Source organism: Muscardinus avellanarius (genome assembly GCF_963383645.1).
Source record: "Muscardinus avellanarius genome assembly, chromosome: 19".
NCBI classification, from domain to species: Eukaryota; Metazoa; Chordata; class Mammalia; order Rodentia; family Gliridae; genus Muscardinus; species Muscardinus avellanarius.
The window spans coordinates 40332295-40351516 of record NC_137805.1 but is presented as its reverse complement, the minus strand read 5'-3'; the positions used below and the strand labels follow the sequence as shown (position 1 = coordinate 40351516).

The window sequence follows — 19222 nt, the reverse complement described above, 5'->3', positions numbered from 1 at the left end:
CGGCCACATTTGGTTTTTGTTTGCGTTCTGCCGGTTGGTTGTCATCCTCATGGGTGTAAAGTGATATCTCAATTGTGGTTTCAATTTGTATGTCACTAGTAATTGGAAATCTTGAGTATCTTTTCACGCGTTTTTTGTCTATTCAAGTCCTTGGCTTATTTTTGTTGTTAATTCTAGTTCTCTATATATTCTGAATTTTTATCCCTTATGATATATTCATAAATACATATCAGATTTGCAAATATTTTCTCTCATTCTATAGATTACCTTCTTACTCCTTTGATAGTGTCATTTGGTACACAGAATCTAAAAATTTTCATGAAGTCCAATTTGTCTATTTTTTTCCTTTGTTGCCTAGACATTGGTGCCATATTCAAGAAATCATTGCCAAATCGATGTCATAAAGTTTACGCCCTATGTTCTCTTCCAAGCATAATATAGTTGTTGTAGGTCTTACATTTAAGGTCACGAATCTGTTGTGAGTTAAATTTTTAAGGGTCTAACGTCATTCCTCTGTGTGTAGATATCTAGCTTGCTTAGCAATATTATAAATATTGCCTTTTATCCATTGAATGGTCTTGGACTCCATATAAAAGGAATTTAACATACATGCAAATATTTTACTTCTGGATTCTAATATATTCCATTCAACTTCTGGATTCTGTTCTGTTGGTCTATTTTTTTTATTTATTTATTTTTTTATTTTTGCGGGTCTGGAGATGGAACCCAGGGGCATTCGACCTCCAAGCTACACCCCCTGCACTATTTTTTATTCTTATTTTGAAACCGGGTCTCACTGAGTTGCAAAGGGCCTCACTAAGTAGCTGAGGCTGTCCGCGAACCGCGATCCTCCAGGTCTCAGCCTCCCGAATGCTGGGATTTCAAGCGTGCGCCACCACGCCCAGTTTCTGTTGCTCTATATGTCCGTCCTTATGCTAATACCACACTGTTTTGATTACTGTAGCTTTGTAAGTTTTGAAATCAGGAAGTGTGAATCCTCTAGTTTTGTTCTTTTGCTATTTGTGGTCCCTCGAGATTTCATATGAATTTTAGAATAGATTTTCTATTCTGTAAAACAACATCACTGAGATTTTGATAGGGATTGCATTAAATCTGTACATTGGTTTGTGTAGTATTGACATCTTAACTGTGTTAAATCTTCCAATCCATGAATATGGGAAGGCCTTCCTCTTATTCTGTTTTTTAAAAAATTCTTTCACAAATGTTTTGCAGTTTTCATTGTACATGATTTTAATCTCCTTGGTTAAATTAATTCCGAAGTATTTTAGTATTTATGATGCTATTGTAAATGGAATTTTTAATTTTCTTTTGTTTTTTCATTGTTAATGCACATAAATGCAAGTGTGTGTGTGTGTGTGTGTGTGTTGACTTTTTATCTTGCCAGTTTGCTGATTTTAACTACTCTAATATTTTTTTTGTGTGTGGAATCTATAGGCTTTTTCTGCGTATATCATATGCGAACAAAGATAATTTTTTGCCTTCCTTTCCAATTTCAATGACTTTTGTTTCTTTTCCCTGCTAAGGCTCTGGCTCAAATCTCTAGTCCTGTGTTGATTAGAAGTGACAAGTCAGACCTCTTTGCCTTGTTTCTGTTCTTAGAGGAAAAGCTTTCAGGCTTTCACTACTGAGTATGATGTTTGCTGTGGATTTCTCATATATGGCTTCTATTATGTTGGAGCAGTTTTCTTCGATTTCTAGTTTATTGTGTGCAAAGAGCTGCCATGTGAGAGGCCTGAGTCTGTCGTTCAGCACTGCGTGAGATGAGGCCGATAGTACCGGCCCAGGGGCTCTTGTGAGGATGACATAAGGTGATACATGTAAAGGGCTTAAGCAGGCTCAGCTCCAAGTGGGCGCCTGGTGAGCAGTCCCACTGCTGTTTATAGTACTTTTATTATTGTCATCGAGGAGGGCTTTGACATCTATCCCTAAGTGCCCACCTGCTGCTTCAACAGAGCAGAAAGCAGAGGGAGGCATTTGGGGCTAGTTCTTCTGGGACTTTCATTCCTTCCTACCTGGGGCCCAGGATGCTGAAGCTACCATGCTCCTGGGCTGTGCAACGGGTAAAAAAAAGCATCGCTTTGATGGGGCACACCATGGTGGGGTCGTGAAGGCCAGGTGTGCTTTGTGGTTGTGGGTGAGGCCAGAGGCAGAGGCAGCAAGAACACCCCTGGCTGCACCTACCTGGCCCTCACCCTGACCCTTTCTCTGCAGTGGGGCTGACTTGCTTGCTGTCAACTCTGATGGGAACATGCCCTATGACCTCTGCGAGGATGAGCCCACCCTGGATGTCATTGAGACCTGCATGGCCTACCAGGGTAAGGGAGGGCAGCGCGTGGTAAAGCGGGCACAGGGTGGTATCGCAGGAGCACTGCTTCAGTTAATTTAACGCAAGTGGACACATCAGCCAGCTCCGCGCTGCCTGCCTTATGCTCCGCCCTCTGTAAAAGCCATAGTCATCATTATTACCGTTATCTGTGTGATTAACAAGAAAAAAGTACCAGAGGACCCTGGAAAACATGCTGTGCGGCAGGGAGGCATTGTTCTCGTCCCCGTCACCCACGCACACGGGTGGCCTCAGCTGGCCTCGTCTCCTCTTCGTCAGCTGTGACAATCCAACTCAATAAACATGTGCCATAAAGATGTAGCCCCATTTGGGAAAATAATACAAAGTTAAGAACATTTGTGGGTGCCGCTCTGTGCCAGGCACCAAGCTGGTTGCCAGAGGCCCAGATAAACAAGGTGTGGGCTGCTCTCAGCTCACAAATGAGGTTCAGAGAGGAAGCAAGTGTGACCTGCTGCCCCAACACACCCTCTCCCCCAGCCCCGCCCTTGCATGCCTCTGAAGCGCCTCCTCATGAAAGACCTCAAGTCCAGCCCTTCAGCCCAGGCCTGTGCTTCTCCCCAGATCGCTGCAGTCACCGCCAATTTGGTTCCCTGGCACCTAAGTATTTCCTATTTATCTTCTGCAGGGGTTCTTAATCATTTCTTGTGCCCATCTGATGAATCTATGAACCCCTTCTCAGAAAAATGTTTCTCAACATAGATATGGAATCATAGGATTGTAAAGGAAGCCAAATTATATGCACATGTAACTATCAAAACATTTTAAAATGCATTAGTTAGGAACCTTGTTCATTAAACAATAAGAGAACAGAATATGAAAATATCCAGTTTCTGTTGGTGATAAACTCACAAGCACGGCTAATACTACTCTGGGTATGGCAGGGAATACTAATTTTTATTTTTTATTTTTATTTTTTGCAGTACTGGGGATTGAACCCAGGGGCATTCTACCTCTGAGGTATACCCCCAGCCCTATTTTTTATTCTTTATTTTGAAACAGTCTCACTATGTTGCAGAGGGCCTCATAAGTAGCTGAGGCTGGCCACAAACCTGCGATCCTCCTGTCTCAGCCTCCCAAATGCTGGGATTACAAGCGTGTGCCACCATGCCTGGCATACTAAATTTAATTTAAAGGTTAGTCAAAGTTGACATGTACTTTTTTCTTCCTTTAGAAAGGTTTATAGACTTCTGCCGGGCGTGTTGGCGCACGCTTGTAATCCCTGCGCTTGGGAGGCGGAGACAGGAGGATCGTGCAGGTTTGAAGCCAGCCATGCTGGTTTAAGAGACCCTGTTTCCAAATAAAAAAAATTATAAAATAGGTCTGGGAGTATAGCCTGGAGGTAGAAGAGTTCCATCTCCAGTACCACCAAAAAAAAAAAAAGTTTATAGACTTTCCTGAATTCTCTCCAAGGGAACTTGATCTAATGAGTTTTTTTTTTTAATAGAGCATGTCACCCTCTTTAATACCTATACTTTTCAGTCAGAGATTTGGGCTATAAGATGTCCTCTCCACTTCAATTTGCTTAACTCTCCATTTGAAAGTAATTTATTCAAGCCCGGTGTGATGGTACATGCCTGCAATCCCTACTTGGGAAGTGGGAGGCTGAGACAGGAGGATCATAGGATTCTGGTCAGCCTCAACAACTTAGTAAGGCCCTCCACAACTTAATGAGACCCTGTTTCAAAAATAAAATAAAATAGGGCTGGGAGTATAGTTCAGAGGTAGAATGTCCTTGGGTTCAATCTCTAATATCACACACACACACACACACACACACACACGCACGCACGCACACACGCACGCACATACACACACGCAGAAAGAAAGTACTGTATTCATTAATTCAGTCATTTCTGCAACAAAAATATATTAAATATTGTGCCTGGTCTTGTGGACCAGACAGAGGAGACTAATAAAGACTGTGGTCAGCTAGGGAGGCCATTGCATGACAGTTTGGGGAGACAATGCAGGCTGGGACCTAAAAATGAGATGAGCCAGGCATGGTGGAGCACCATGCTTGTAATCCCAGTCCTTGGGAGACTGAGATAGGAAGATCGCAGGTTCAAAGCCAGCCTTGGCAACTTAGCAAGGCTCTCAGCAACCTAGTGAGATCCTGTTTCCAAATAAGACATAAAATCGGGCTAGGAGTATAGCTTCAAGGTAGAATGCTTCTGGGTTCAATCCCCAGTACCAAAAAAAAAAAAAAAAAAAAAAAAGACAGAGCCAGCAATTTGAGCAGCTGCAGGTGGTAGGTGGATGGGTGGGACTTCCAAGCAAGAAGCCGCCACATGCATAAAGGTGAACACTGTTAATACAGTGCCCACTGAGTGCCAGGCAGAAATGGCCCTTGCTCTCCAGGTCAGTGTATGGTGATACTGCTCACCAGGCCTGGGGGAGTGATCTTTGAGCATGTCTGAGTGGTCCCCTTAACTGGAAGACCCTGAGAGCAGAGCCTCCCCCATTTGCCTTTCTTCCCCTCTTGGGGCCTAGGCATGAGGGTGCCAAATAAATCCTCTCTTTCCCACTGCAGGCATCACCCAAGAGAAGATCAATGAGATGCGTGCAGCTCCTGAGCAGAAGATGATTGCAGACATCCATTGCATGATTGCAGCGGGCCAGGACCTTGACTGGATAGATGGCCAGGGAGCCACGTTGGTGAGGAGATGGACCAGGCTGCTTGGGCTGGGGCAGATACCAGAACCAAGACCACCAAGGCTTGAAGTGGGCCAGCCCTTGATGGAGGCCAAGCCTGTATATTTGGGACCTGTGTGTGGTCTTGGAACTCTTCAAGATCCATTTGGGGCCAGGGTTGCCCCTGGAATATGGAAGGTTAGGAGAACAGGCTCAGCCTCCTTGAGAACATCCCTACTCTCACCAGGGGCTGGCAGTCAAGAACCCTGCCATCTGCCTGATCTATCTCCAAGATCTTCCTTCACCCCAGGCTCCAGGCATCTACCTTGAGTACTCCTCCTCCTCCTCCTCCAGGGATGACCTCCATCAAGGCCTGGTGCCACCCACTCACCCGCCTGTGCCATCTTGCTTTGCACTCTCCTTTCCCCTGTGTTGGCATCCCCTTTCCCACCCTGCTATCCTGCCTCATTGGCTCTTCTTGATATTTGTACAACAGCCTCTTCTCTGGATTCCCCGAATTTAGAGTCTAGACACCCCCAGTCATTCATTTGTTTAGTGGTCCATCCATCTATCCATCCGTCCATCCATCCATCCATCCAATTATGAGCACCTGACCATCAACACAGAGTTATGAACAGCTTCTCTGCCACAATTATTACCAGACTCTGGAAAAATGAAGCACCAGGACCTTCTTCGCTCTCACATCTGCCTGGTTAAACTCTTCTTGCAGCCCAAGTATCAAGGATTTGGGGAAACCTTCCTGGCTTCTCTGTCTAGACCCACAAGCACACTGCAGCACAGTACTAGAGAGGGTCTGCTTTTGCTGCCTCGAAACTAAAAACAGAAGCATGGCTGTAGAAGCCCCCTCCCCCAAAGGCTGGGCACTGTCCTAGGCTTAGGCTCCATGTGAGGCACAGACATCTGGGGACCCCAGCGTCTCAAGCTCAGCAGGTGGGCTCAGCAGTGCCAAGCTCCCCTTACTGTCCCTGAGAGCAGACCTGGTGGCCCAGGTGGGTACCTGGGCTTTTCCCACCTGGCTCCAGAGCTCTGGTCTTGACTTTATGCCCATTTCCATTTGCTGAGTCCCCTCCAGGATCACCTACTTGTCCAACACAAGGCTAGAGTCACATCTTGAGAGTGAATGTTGCTGGCCTCGGGGTGGACCCCCTACCTGAGCCAGGTCCATATTGGGTCTCAGGTCTTCCCAGGAAACTGGAGATAACAGTGTCTTCTTCACAGGGTTGTTGGGAGGGTTAAGTGACATTCTTTTTTCTTTTCTTTTTGCGAGTCTGGGGATGGAACCCACAGGCATTCGACCTCTGAGCTACACCCCAACTCTATTTTTTATTCTTTATTTTGAAACAGGGTATTCACTAAGTAGCTGAGGCTGTCCTTGAACCTCGATCCTCTGGTCTCAGCCTCCCGAATGTTGGGATTACATGCGTGCGCCACCGCGCCCGGCGTAACATCTTCATGTCGTTGCTGGGCACTGAGTCTGTAAACAGCTGATGTTAGAAGTGATCCTCATTATTATTTACAATGTCACTATCCCAGTCTGGGTCTTTATTTCCCAGTCAGCTACAGAGGTCCCACAGTTTGTCATATCAGGCTGGTCAGCTGGTTATCATTCCCCATCACTAACAAGCACCAGATCTAAGAATTAGATAATCATACTAATTTTAATTTTCATGTGTCCCTGTACCATGTCATCTCCTAGGTTTATTCTGGGAAAAAAATTTCCTTTTGCTATAACCCTGTCTCCAGCTTCCCAGGATGAGGGGGCATGTGACCATCAGGGCTGTGTTCTGACGGGTCACTTCTGAAGCCATGCTGTATCTGTCCCACTCACGCTGCTACCCTGACCTCAAACCCGGCGGTTCTCTGGCTCCTCCGAGCAGTCTTCAGCCGGCCTCCTCGAGTGCTCGGCCCCCTTTCCCTCTGTGCTGGGAGCTCGTTTCTCTTTGCCGCACCTCCATCTCCCTCGTTCACCGCGTCTCATGGTGCTCCTGGTCATCACACAGGGCCCTCCGAGGATGCCAACCACTCACTCAGTGTTCATCACGTGACAAGCACTTGCTGTGTTTTCTGGGTGATGGAGGAAATGGGGCAAATGAGGTCTGCTGGGCGGTGGCCATGACCGGAGGCCTTGAGCGTGCTGGCTGGAGGAGCTGGAGCATCTAAAAGGGCTTTCTGTTATTGGGTGTATCCGTTGTCTATTGCCACATAACAATGCAGCATCCTAAGACAGTGCTAAATATTTAGTGTGTCACAGTTTCTGTAGGTTAGGGAACTATGATGCGCTTAGCTGGGTGGTTCTGGCTCAGTGTCTCCCCTGAGGATGCAGTGGAGACACTGGCAGAGCTGCAGTCTCGTCTGCAGGCTTGATTAGAGTGGAGATGGCTTGCCATGTGGCTGGCAAGTTACTGCTGGCAGTTAGCAGGAGGCCTCAGTTTCTCGTCCATCCCCTTAGGAGTATTCCCTAGGACTGTTTGAGGGTGTTCACACCATGATGGCTGCCTCCTCCTCGATGATTGATCCAGGAGAGCATAAGTAGAAGCAGCAACATCTTTTCTTCTCTAGTCTCGGAAATCACACAATGCAATGTTCTATTAATTAGAAGCCAGTCACTCAATCTCGTCTGTATTCACCTCTTAAAGAAAGTTGTGTCAAAAAATTTGTGGGGTGTGGTGGCACACGCCTATAATCCCAGTACTTGGGAGGCTGAAGCAGGAAGATCTCAGATTTGAAGCCAGCCTCAGCAACTTAGCATGCCTCTCAGTAATTTAGCAAGACCCTGTTTCATAACACAAAATAAAAATAGGGCTGGGGGTATAGCTCAGAGGTAGAAGGCCCCCTGAGTTCCATCCTCAGTCTCTCCCTTTCTCTCTCCCTCCCCTCCACATGTAGACATTTTTTTTTATAGACAGCCACCATATTGAATCTCTGGAATCCCTTTTCCAGGGCTCAGCATTCATTAGAAGAACCACAGAAGAGCTCACCTCTCTGGCTTCTCTTCTAGATCCATATTTCTGATTTAATAATCTTCTGGCCAATGTTTCCACCTTGATCTTCTCCATGCTGCTGGCCCCAAGGCTACTCTGGGGCATAGGTAGGGGGAAAGATATTCTTCCTCCACGTGTGGGGCCACCTCCCCAGGGAATCTCACTGCTTTCCTCTCTTCCAGCTGCACATAGCTGGGGCCAATGGATACCTGCGGGCAGCTGAGCTCCTCCTGGACCACGGAGTGCGTGTGGATGTGAAGGACTGGGATGGCTGGGAGCCTCTGCATGCAGCAGCCTTCTGGGGACAGGTAGTTTATACCCACAGGGATGTGAGGGAGGCCAGCACAGGGGTCAGCACAGGATCAGCAGTTGGTTCAAAAGAACATAAGACCCACTGAAAGTGTTGGCTACAGCAAGTATGTGAAATATGAAAGGCTCGGGGGGGGCGGGTGTGGGGATGCACTCTTGTAATCCCAGTATTCGGGAGGCTGAGACAGGTGGATCCAGGTTCATGGCCAGCCTCAGCTACTTAGTGAGTCCCTCAACAACTTAGTGAGACCCTATTTCAAAATAAAGAATAAAAAATAGGGTTGGGTGTGTGCCTCAGAGGTAGAATGGCCCTGAGTTCAATTCCTAGTACCACAAAAGAGAAAAGAAAAGAAAAAAGAAAAAGAAAGAAAGAAGAAAAAGGGAAAGGCTCGGGGAATTTGCAAAAGCATGTGTCCAGTGGTGTCTTAATGGGATGATCATCAAATTTGCAAAATTAAAAAATTCCCAGTGTTTCTGCTTCAAGCAGCATACAGTCTCTCCTTGGACACCAGGCAGCTCTAGAGTCACAGTCTCTGTTTCTTTTGTCCTTTGGCATGGCATGCTGGAGGGGGACTGAGGCCCTGTACCTCTCAGAATCCTCCCATGAATCTAGGGTGAAGGGTCATCCCTGGAAATCAATTTTGATCCACCATTCTTGGGGTCACATTTTAAGAGGCTTTGGGGCCAGGTATGGTGGTGCATGCCTGTTACTCCATGTACTCAGGAGGCTGAGGCAGGATGATTGCAAGTTTGAGACCAGCCTGGGCAACATACAAAGAACCTGTCTTTTTTTAAAAAAAAAAATAAGCTCTATATTAGGGCTAGAAAGCTCAGCATAGAGCACTTGGCCACTATACTATAAGGCCCTGGGTTTGATCCCCTGCATCGGAAAAATAATACAAGTAAAAATTATTGGGCACTTTTTCTGCCTTCTAACCTCTCTGAGCCTTGGTCAAGGGAACATGGGCTTCCTCTTGTGTTTCAGATGCAGATGGCAGAGCTCTTGGTGTCCCATGGGGCTAGTCTCAGTGCCAGAACATCCATGGATGAGATGCCAATAGGTAAGTCCAGCACAACACCTGGTGTGCGCAGAGGCACTCATCAATTTTTTAATGGGTGAAGGAATAAGTCATCATGGCTGGAGAGTGATGGGGTGGTATGTAGATAATCGATGGCTGAATGAATAAATTAATGAATGGTAGATTAGTGAACAGATGGATAAATGGGTGGGTAGATGGATAGATGGAGGGATAAATGGACGGGTGGACAGGGGATGAACCTATGAATAGAAGACCAAGTCAACAAATGGGTAGATGGATGGGTGAAGATAGATGGATGGAGGAACGTGTGTGTATTTCTCAGCCTCTTTGCATAACTATTTGTTTGAGCCACAAAGACTGGGTGACTGCTTGTTTCAAGACTTAATGACCCTCCCAGGAATCATCAAAGAGGAGTGTGAGTCCCACAGTCCCAGCTGGGAACTTGGGAGTTGTGGCTGTGCATGGAACCTGGGTTTCCCATCCTCACACTCCTCTAAGGATGGAATTACAGCCCAGGATATACAAATAGCCTTGTTTTCTCCCCTCCCCGTGTGTCCCAGAAGATGTTTGGAGCTTTCCGTGGGTTGGGGTGGCAGCCCTGGTTGGAAGCCCCGCCTTGGGTCACAGCCCCTGGCCTCCCTCACTGACCTCCCGCCCTGCAGACTTGTGTGAAGAGGAGGAGTTCAAGGTCCTGCTGCTGGAGCTCAAGCACAAGCATGATGTGATCATGAAGTCGCAGCTGAGACACAAGTCGTCGCTGAGCCGGAGGACGTCCAGCGCAGGCAGCCGCGGGTGAGTCAGGGGCAGGGCAGCATGGCTCCCTCGCACGCACCTGCCTGTGGCATCCGGACTCAGCCTCCAGCACCCCCTCTGCCCTCTCAGGAAGGTGGTGCGTCGAGCCAGCCTGTCGGACAGGACCAACCTGTACAGGAAGGAGTACGAGGGAGAAGCCATACTGTGGCAGCAGCGGAGCGCGGCCGAGGACCAGCGCACCTCCACCTACAACGGGGACGTCAGGGAGACCAGGACGGACCAAGAGAATAAGGACCCGGTGAGCGACGCATGCCCTGGCGGCCGCTGCCGAGGGAGGAAGACAGGCCCAGCCTGGTCTTGCCTCTCTCTGAGAACCTCAGGAGGGATGTAGCTGGCCCTTAAGCAGCTGCGTGCCATCAGATGGCGGTGGCACATGAGGTTAAGGCGGTGACCCCCCCGGGGGGCATGTTGGAGTCAGAGCTGGGAGCTTTGGCACACAGGACAGAGGGAGTGACGGCTTGTCCTTCAGCACAACTGGTTCTGGACTCCCCAGAAGAGAGGCTCCGTGGGGCAGGCACCCCAGAAGCTAAGGGCACTAACGCTTTTTATTATTATTATTTTGGAAACTATAACAGGATATCCCCAGTGCACCCCAGGCCTTCAGCATTGTGTCCTCCTGCAGTTCCTACAGATGCTTCTCCTTCTTGGTTCTAGCAAAAATCCTGGAGTGTGAGTGTGTGTGTGTGTGTGTGTGTGTGTGTGTGTGTGTGTGTATGTTACTGGGGTCCTGGAACACAGACACTTTTTATCTCCAGGCTACACTCCCAGACCTATTTTATATTTTATTTGGAAACAGGGTCTCACTACACTGCTGAGAGCCTCACTAAGTAGCTGAGGATGGCTTCAAACCTGCACAATCCTCCTGTCTCAGCCTCCCAAGTGCTGGGATTACAAGGGTACGCCGCCACGCCTGGCTGGGGTTAAGTTTTATTGAACCAATTTCAGTCAAGAAGTCATTCTTGGTCCAATCCCAGTAGTAAAATATGTTGATTGAGTCAGGCATGGTGTTGCACGCTTGTAATCCCAGCATTCGGGAGGCTGAGACAGGAGGATTGCGGTTCGTAGACAGCCTCAGCTGCTTAGTGAGGCCCTTTGCAACTCAGCGAGACCCTGTTTCAAAATAAAGTATAAAAATAGGACTGAGGGCGTAGCTTGGAGGTAGAATGCCCCTGAGTTTCATCCTCAGTACCACAAAAACAAAAACCAAAAAACAAAACAAAAATGTCAATTGGCCAAGCCTGGGGTCATGGGCTAGCCCCTGGAGCAAGGGTGGGGATGGCCAGCTCGACCAGAACATACAAATTGCTGACATCCCAAAGAGACCTAGAGGCCCAGGTGGCAAAAACGAATGGAGTGGGGGCCGACCCAAGTCTGCAGCAGAGGTGCAGAGGTTCTAGGTACAGCTCCTCTGGCCAGCTGACGTCGTCCTTCTCACCCTCAGAACCCCAGGCTGGAGAAGCCCGTGCTGCTCTCAGAATTTCCCACCAAGATCTCCCGGGCTGAACTGGACGGGCCAGTCGAGAATGGCCTCCGGGCCCCGGTCAGCGCCTACCCGTATGCACTGTCCAACGGGGACGTCTGGAAGGTGCATGAGGTGCCTGACTACACTGTGGCCTACGGCAACCCCGGCGTGGTGGACGCCGCCCCGCCCTGGAGCGGCTACAAGGAGCAGAGCCCCCAGACGCTTCTGGAGCTGAAGCGGCAGCGGGCTGCGGCCAAGCTGCTCAGCCACCCGTTCCTGAGCACTCACCTGGGCAGCAGCATGGCCAGGACGGGGGAGAGCAGCAGCGAAGGCAAGGCCCCCCTGATCGGAGGCAGAACTTCCCCATACAGCAGCAATGGGACCTCGGTGTATTACACGGTCACCAGCGGAGACCCCCCGCTCCTCAAGTTCAAGGCCCCCATGGAGGAGATGGAGGAGAAGGTCCACGGCTGCTGCCGCATCTCCTAGTCTCTGTGTGCTGGAGGAGCGAGATGCCTCGGGGAGGGGTCCCTGGAATCTAGGCCAGCCCAATAGCCCTGGCTGGGAGGGCATTGGAGGGCAGCTGGGGAGAGGGGGGCTCTGCTTTCCAGAGGAACGCCAACCCCACCCCTCCCCTGGCTGCCCACAGCACCCCCGCTTCCCACAGTCCTGCTTCCCACCGCACTGTCTGCCATCTGAAACGTAGTGCCCTGACTCGCCCTGCTGTCAGACCTGGGGAGGGGAGGCTTGGCATCCCAGTTCTGTTCTCAGTAAAGGCTTCTTGGGATCAGCACACACACACACACACACACACACACACACACACACACACACACACGTCAACCCATATGTGTAGGACGATACATACACCTGGGCTCATGGGAAGCAGGTGAGGCCGAGAATTTGTGGGCTGTACCCTGAAGGGCAGAGTTGAAGACAGTCTTGGCACCACTGCCAATGTGGCTTAAATGGGGGAGGGGCCTGCCAAGCTGAGCCCTATGGTCAGGCTGTGTTCAGGGGAGCCAGGAACCGACTTGCAGTAGGTGTGATAAGCACAGACCCGCTCCCGCAGCCTTGCTGAGAGCTGCCTCCGGCCACGTCAGGATGCAGGAGCCACATGACCACCCAGGGGCCGGGATGGAAAACCGGGCCATCCCACTCCCGGAAGAAACCACATCATGTTTTTCTCTTGGATAGAAGTTGAGGTTTGGGGGGAGGAGGTGCAGCAAAATCAGTGTTTCCAAAACTTCATCTGATTAAAAACCTGTTTTTAGGCTCTAAAACGCCAGGTGGGAGGTAACTGAATTCACCTTCTCCCATGATGATGTTGCAATTGGGTTTTTACTGGTTGGTATTGGAAAAACTACGCTAAGTGAGGAGCTTTTTCTGGGAGCCTTTTGCGGGGAGCAGGGTGAGTTACTTCTGAGCACACCTCTGGTTAGCAATGACAGAGCCCAGAGCACTGGCTGGTCTTTGTAACATTCAGGCCGTTTCTGTCCGGCGCATCTCAGCCAGCCCTCCTCAGTCTGAGGCATCAGAGTGAGCAACCGAGGCCCCCGCCACTGTACACATCAGTTGGGTGTTCGGAGCGGATGCTCAGGACCCGGGACCCAGCTTTGCCTTTTCTGGAATGCTCAGTGAGACCAGCTTGCCAGTGGCCCTTGTGAGTTCTTGCCTTGCCCAGGGCTCCAACCTGGTCCCGCTGGGGCGGCGATACCCCAAGCCTGCAATTCCAAGGTGCCCATGGCCAACAGCCAGTGCTGCTTTCAGGAGAGTGGTGGTAGGGCTGCAGTTGGGCTTCTCCCTGGCCCTACGATTTCAGTCCCCCGTCTTCCTGGTGCTGGAGAAGGAGGCCTCCCACCGCTCACCACTGCATTCTCCCACACATCCCTTAGAGATTGTTGCCTGTGGATTGGGCGCTTTTCACAGGCTCAGCTAAGACCTTTTGGTGTAACTGACAGCCTGCAGGCCTGTTTCCTGCTCTGTGCGCCTTTTATTTGCCCAAAAACTACCTCCTCAGAGCTCCCAAGGAGCCCTTTCGGTTCAGATTCTGATGCAGGGAACAGATCCGGGTTCCCGCTAACCCACTTCTTTCTGAGCCTGTGAGAAATTCTCCCTGAGTGGCACTGGGGCTGGAGGATCACACCCTGGGCCGTAGCTCAAGTCAGGGTGTCTGCTATTTGTCCGTTTCAGTCCCATCTATGGCCCGTACAACCCAGAGAGAAAGTGGGATCTCAAGGGGTCTGGCTGACGCTTTTCTAGGAGCAGGGCAGCTGGGCTGGAGAACACCCTGGTGGCTCCCAGCACCAGACCACCCAACTCGGACTCCAGGACAGATGCAGTCTAGGGTGGAGAAGCAGCTCAGGAGACATTGAAGATGGGTGTACATGGCGCCTCTCACGTCCCTGGAGTCTAGGAGTAGATGATCTCCCCGTCATCTCCACCTATGGCTGAAGCAGGGCAGGGTCCAGCACACACATAGCTTTGGCTTTAAGACAGTATTCAGCTCTACTACTGAAATGCTCCTTTGGCTGACTTCGCCTGCGAGGCGGGCAGTGTGGCAAGGACGGCCACACTTCTCAGGAAGCCTCTGCGCAGGTGTCCTGATCTTCTTGCACAGGGGCTAGAGACTGTGGGTGTTACCGTCCACTCTGAGCCCTCCAAGCCATTCTCTCCTTCCCTGCGCCTTCCTCTCTTCCTTCTCCTGAGACATTCCTCTCTGCATGGAAGACTGGGAATCCCTGTTGATTCCCCCCAGGAGCCCGCCACAGGCAGAGGGGACTCCTGGGCTTCACTCTTGTTTTCCTTCAAAGGATCAACGTTCCCTGTTAGGGCTTCAAGTCCCTGGCCAGTGCTCTCTAGAGGACAAGTTGGGAAGCAACCTGGAAGGAAAGTGCTGGGGTCATCCGTCATCCCCTCGTGAAACTTACTGAGGCACTCAGCCAAAGTCTTCGGGTAAAGGAGGAACAAGAGGGTGTGAGAACTGCTTTTTCTGGTTTCTATCCCTTGGGGACCAGAGGTACCAGAAACCCCACTTGGACCACCTGAGCAGAGGGACTGCATCCCCATCCAGGGCCCCTGTGCTTTTCAGCTCCTAGAAGCCTTAGAGTAGAGCCCCTTTAGCTGGGAAATAGCTTCATGGCCACCCTTGGCTAGCATTTGCTACTAAATGCAGATGCCAGATCTTGGTCCCAGGCAGACACCATCCCAGGTCCATCTGGAATCTTTCAGGGTAGCTGCCTTTGGGCCAGCATCCCCGGGGAACTGTATAATAGCAGTCTGAGGTCATTGTCCAAAAGAATAAGGAATCTGCAGTTTGCTTCCAAATGCATCTCTGGTCCTTAAGGTCAGCTTGTGTCTGGCTCATCTATTACACAGCTCCCCCACCCCCCACTCCACAAGTGGGTGCTGGGTAGGAAAGCAGCTTCTGCTTTTAACATCAAGCCTTTCCCATGGATCAGCCTCTCTCCTTAGCAGGTGTGGATCTTGGAGCTGGGAAAAACCTGGTAAAGTTGACCAGATGTCCATCTCCTGCCATGCCCAGCTCTGGTGGCAACTTCTGGCAGATTGAAGGAGGCCACTTTCAAAGCAGGTGCCACGTGGCTCACCGTAAGCTCTGGCCTTTGCTCCCACCTCATGCCCCAAACAACTGGAAATTGGTGGTTATCACCAGGTTTGTGAGTTTTGGGCCAGTAGCTCAGGGAATCTGAATGAACCCTAGTCTCCAGTTTACTGAAGACTTCAGGATATAATTCTCCATCAAATATGCAGCATTAATAAAATTGCTTTGTGCTGTTTGACCAATTTCTAGAGGCTTAGAAAAGTTAACAAGTGTGAGGCCTTTGTCCTGGCCCGCCACCGTTTGCTAGCTTTGTATTAACACAAGACACCTTTGGTTCTTGTCATCAGATAGTTTGATCCTGAGCTCTCTCTCTCCCACCTGCTCTCCCAGAGCAGGATGCTGGGGTACCTTCCAGAAGGGCACTCCTTACAAAATGCCCAGAGGATTACACATAACTACTGCTGTTGCAGCCTGGGAAAGCCTCCCCTCCCCCAGGCAACACAAGAGCAGAGGGTCACATGGTTAGTGGACAACTTCGCAGAAGTAATTTTCTTTGCCAGAAGCTATAGCCGTTTCCTTCACAGGGGAGGGCCTACTTCCCATGGGCATTGCAAGTGCCGCTGTGCGGGGCCCGGCTCTGCACACCCAGGAAGTCTGCAGAACCCCGCAATAATTCACCAGACCAGAAGCCACTGATGTACAGAGAACACTTAAGAAAAAAAAAATGTATTTTATGTGAAAAAAGTTAAAACTCTGTATACTGTATCAGCAGCTTTGTGTAAAAATGGCAATCAAGAGAGTCTAATATATTTAAAACTTTTTTAAAAGAAAAATCCTCATGGATCTTTGATATTGTATTGAAGTAACTTCCAGGTAGCGCCTCACCCTGCAGCTGTGGTGGACCTCCTGTCCAAGTCCGGGTTCAGCCACACCCCAAAGGGGCACATGCCTCTTCAGTTGCTTCCAGCTGCCAAGGCCTGTTAAGAGTTTTTAATTAAGATTATTAAATTCCTTTTAATAACATTTTGCTAGTGTGACTGTGGTTATTGCCGGGAGCTTACTTGGCCTAGGCTAACTTGAATTTGCAAAAAAAAGTCGTATGAGAGTGGAGGTTGCATGAGGCCCTTGCTACCTATCCCCAACAGAGAGCTCTCCCAGGAAGGCCCCGAAGCAGAGGGAGCTCTGGGGGTGCTAAGGCATGCAGTAGATGCCTTTCTAGACCTGGGGATGGTGAAAACTGATGAATTCAAGAAAAGATCCAGCCGGATGTGGTGACACAAAGCACACGCCTGTAATTCTAGTACTTGGGAGGCTGAGACAAAAGGTTTGCAGGTTCAAGGTCAGCATAAGCAATTTAGTGAGGCGCTCAGCAACTTGCTGAGACACTGTTTCAAAATAAAAAATAAGATGGTCTGGGGGTGCAGCTCAGAAATATGCCCCTGGGTTCAATCCCCAGTACAAAAAAGAAAAAGAAAAAAGAAACAAATAGGTGATATGGATTTCATTTTGTCAAGTATTCCTTTTGAAATTACTTGAGGTTGCCGGGCGTGGTGGCGCACGCTTGTAATCCCAGCGCTTGGGAGGCTGAGACGGGAGGATCGCACAGGCTTGAAGCCAGCCTCAGCTACTTAGTGAGGCTCTCAGCAACTTAGTGAGACCCTGTTCCCAAATAAAGTATAAAACAGGTCTGGGAGTATAGCCCGGAGGTGGAAAAAACCCTGGGCTCCACCCCCAGTACCACACACACACACACACACACACACAAAAAAAGAAATTACTTGAGGTCTTATAATAAATATAATGTATTTGAAACATTTTCAGAACTTTGATGTTATATTTACATGGAACAAGGTGCCCCCTCCTTTGGTCTGTTCTTGGAGTGCACTGACCTGTCCTGTCTCCCCATTACCACCACCACTCCCTCTCCAGTTCTTTTCCCATAGTTTACGATGGGGAAGTACAATATCACAACGTACTTTACCTTATTACAACAATACAGCAGGTAAAGCCCTGCTTATTCTCATTATTTTTTAGCCCCAGGCATTAGAGACATAAACAAGCTCTTTGGTTGCACAGCCCCAGACCATGGCCCACATCCTCGTCACATGGCCCACATCCTCGTCACACGCAGAAGTTTGTTTATGTCCTGAAAGAGGTTGGAAAGGGTGAGCTCTCGTATCCTTCTGCGCGCTGGAGGCTCCACACTCGGGCTTGAGTAACTCCACAAACAGGCTGGTGATGGGAAGAGGAGAGGTGTTTCAGTAGCAGTGGCCGTTCGTGCTTTTAAAAGTTTCCTGGCTGCTAAATAATAACGGTAAATGTTGATATTTGTGAAACACTTTACAGTTGCACATATGCGCTTTCAGTTACATAAAAGAAAATGAAGCCTGCACATCGACTCTTGGCTTGAGCACGGTGGAGCTTGTAGTGACTCTGATCAGGGGTTTTGATAGAGCTGTGAGTGTGTGTGTGTGTGTGTGTGTGTGTGTGTGTGTGTGTGTGTGTTCAGCCTATTAAATAGTTCAAGAGAAGCAAGCCGGGCGTGGTGGTGCACACCTGTAATCCCCGCGCATGGGAGGCTGAGACAGGAGGATGGCACAGGTTCGAAGCCAGCCTCAGCTACTTAGTGAGGCTCTCAGCAACTTAGTGAGACCCTGTTTCCAAATAAAATATAAAAATGGGTCTGGGAGTATAGCCTGCAGGTAGAAAGCCTCTGGGTTCCACCCCCAGTACCACCAAAAAAAAAAAAAAAAGTTCAAGAGAGAACTGGAGGGAAACTGGAGGCAACATGTATACACTGCTCAGCGCAGGTCCTAGGCTGCAAATGTGGATAGAGAAATGAGGAGGGTGGCTCCAGAACATGCAGGGCCAAGAGAGGGCTGTTTCAAGATGAACGATATTTCAGCCTGCTTATGTGCTCTTAGGAGGGACTATATAAAGGAAGCTGATGATCCAGGAGATTGGAGAGAATTGCTGGAGAGCTAGGGTCTAGCAGCAGAGGGGCTGGAACTAGTGCTGGGGCAGAAAAGTCTGATGGGCACAGATGCAGTTCATCTAAACAGACAGAAGGCTTCTGGGCAGAGGTGCAGATGGGGAGGTGAGCATGGTCTGCACAACTGAAATCCTTTTTTTTTTTTTTTTGGAGGTACTGGGGATGGAACCCAGGGCATTTTACCTCCGAGCGACACCCCCAGCCCCATTTATTATTCTTTATTTTGAAACAGGGTCTCACTGAGTTGCAAGGGACCTCACTAAGTAGCTGAGGCTGGCTTTGAACCTGCGCGATCCTCCTGTCTCAGCCTCCCAAATGCTGGGATTACAAGCGTGCGCCACCACGCTCGGCTCTTAAGTCCTGTTCTGACTACTATTTTCTCAGCGAGAAAGGAAGCAAGCTCTTCGAGAGTAAGAAAGAGAGAGGAAAAGGTAACGTAAAGAGGAAAATGTAGGCTAACAGGCAATCTTACGGACACTTGAGATCATGAATTTGGAGCACAGCCGGTCCAGAAGCACGGCTGCGTTTCTTCCCCCTCCAGCTCTTGTATGGCTTCCCCTGATGCAGGTGGGAAGAGGAGTTGAAACAGGGTTTTGCTAAGCAATGAAGTATAAAGGTGACAGGCGAGAAAGAGAAGGGTATAATCGAAGGAGCGGCTATCATAATGGGGCAAATATTTTTTTGAATGAACCAATGATTAGCTGCTGGGGATAAAAGCTATGTAGTTGGCCACACCCAAGCTCTAAAAACTCAAGAACAGAGCCCTCGGTGTGCCCAGGTGCGAGTCCCAGCGTGTCCTTCCAGGCTAGACCTGTCTCAGGTCTTGCAGTGCCGCTCTGTGGGGCAGCCGGCAGGGGGCGCGCTGGCATGTCCCGAGGCCCGGCTCTCGGGTCACGGTTGGAGCTCCGCTACTCTGCCGCCGCCCGGGGATGCGTCGTCCCTCAGGATGGGCCTCCAGCTGACTGCGCGGAACTCGGATTCCAGCAGGTCCGGAGCCGGGAACCGGGAAGGCGGGGCACGCACAGAGTAGCCAAATTTAAATTCCG

At 49.7% G+C, this 19222-nt stretch overlaps 1 protein-coding gene across 2 annotated transcripts in view; it reads left to right on the top strand.

The window, feature by feature from the left end:
- The window catches only part of PPP1R16B (protein phosphatase 1 regulatory subunit 16B), a gene marked incomplete at both ends in the record, with an annotated part of 76750 nt that extends 64639 nt beyond the window's left edge, over positions 1-12111 (top strand). The window contains 7 exons of one of the 2 annotated variants that reach the window (XM_080716268.1): positions 2233-2336; positions 4896-5020; positions 8181-8306; positions 9293-9368; positions 10010-10139; positions 10230-10398; positions 11602-12111. In XM_080716268.1, coding sequence (XP_080572394.1) covers positions 2233-2336; positions 4896-5020; positions 8181-8306; positions 9293-9368; positions 10010-10139; positions 10230-10398; positions 11602-12111 — 1240 coding nt within the window. The remainder of the gene's footprint in view (positions 1-2232; positions 2337-4895; positions 5021-8180; positions 8307-9292; positions 9369-10009; positions 10140-10229; positions 10399-11601) is intronic. The other variant, XM_080716269.1, reaches the window with a different exon arrangement.
- Between the last annotated feature and the right edge of the window lie 7111 nt (positions 12112-19222).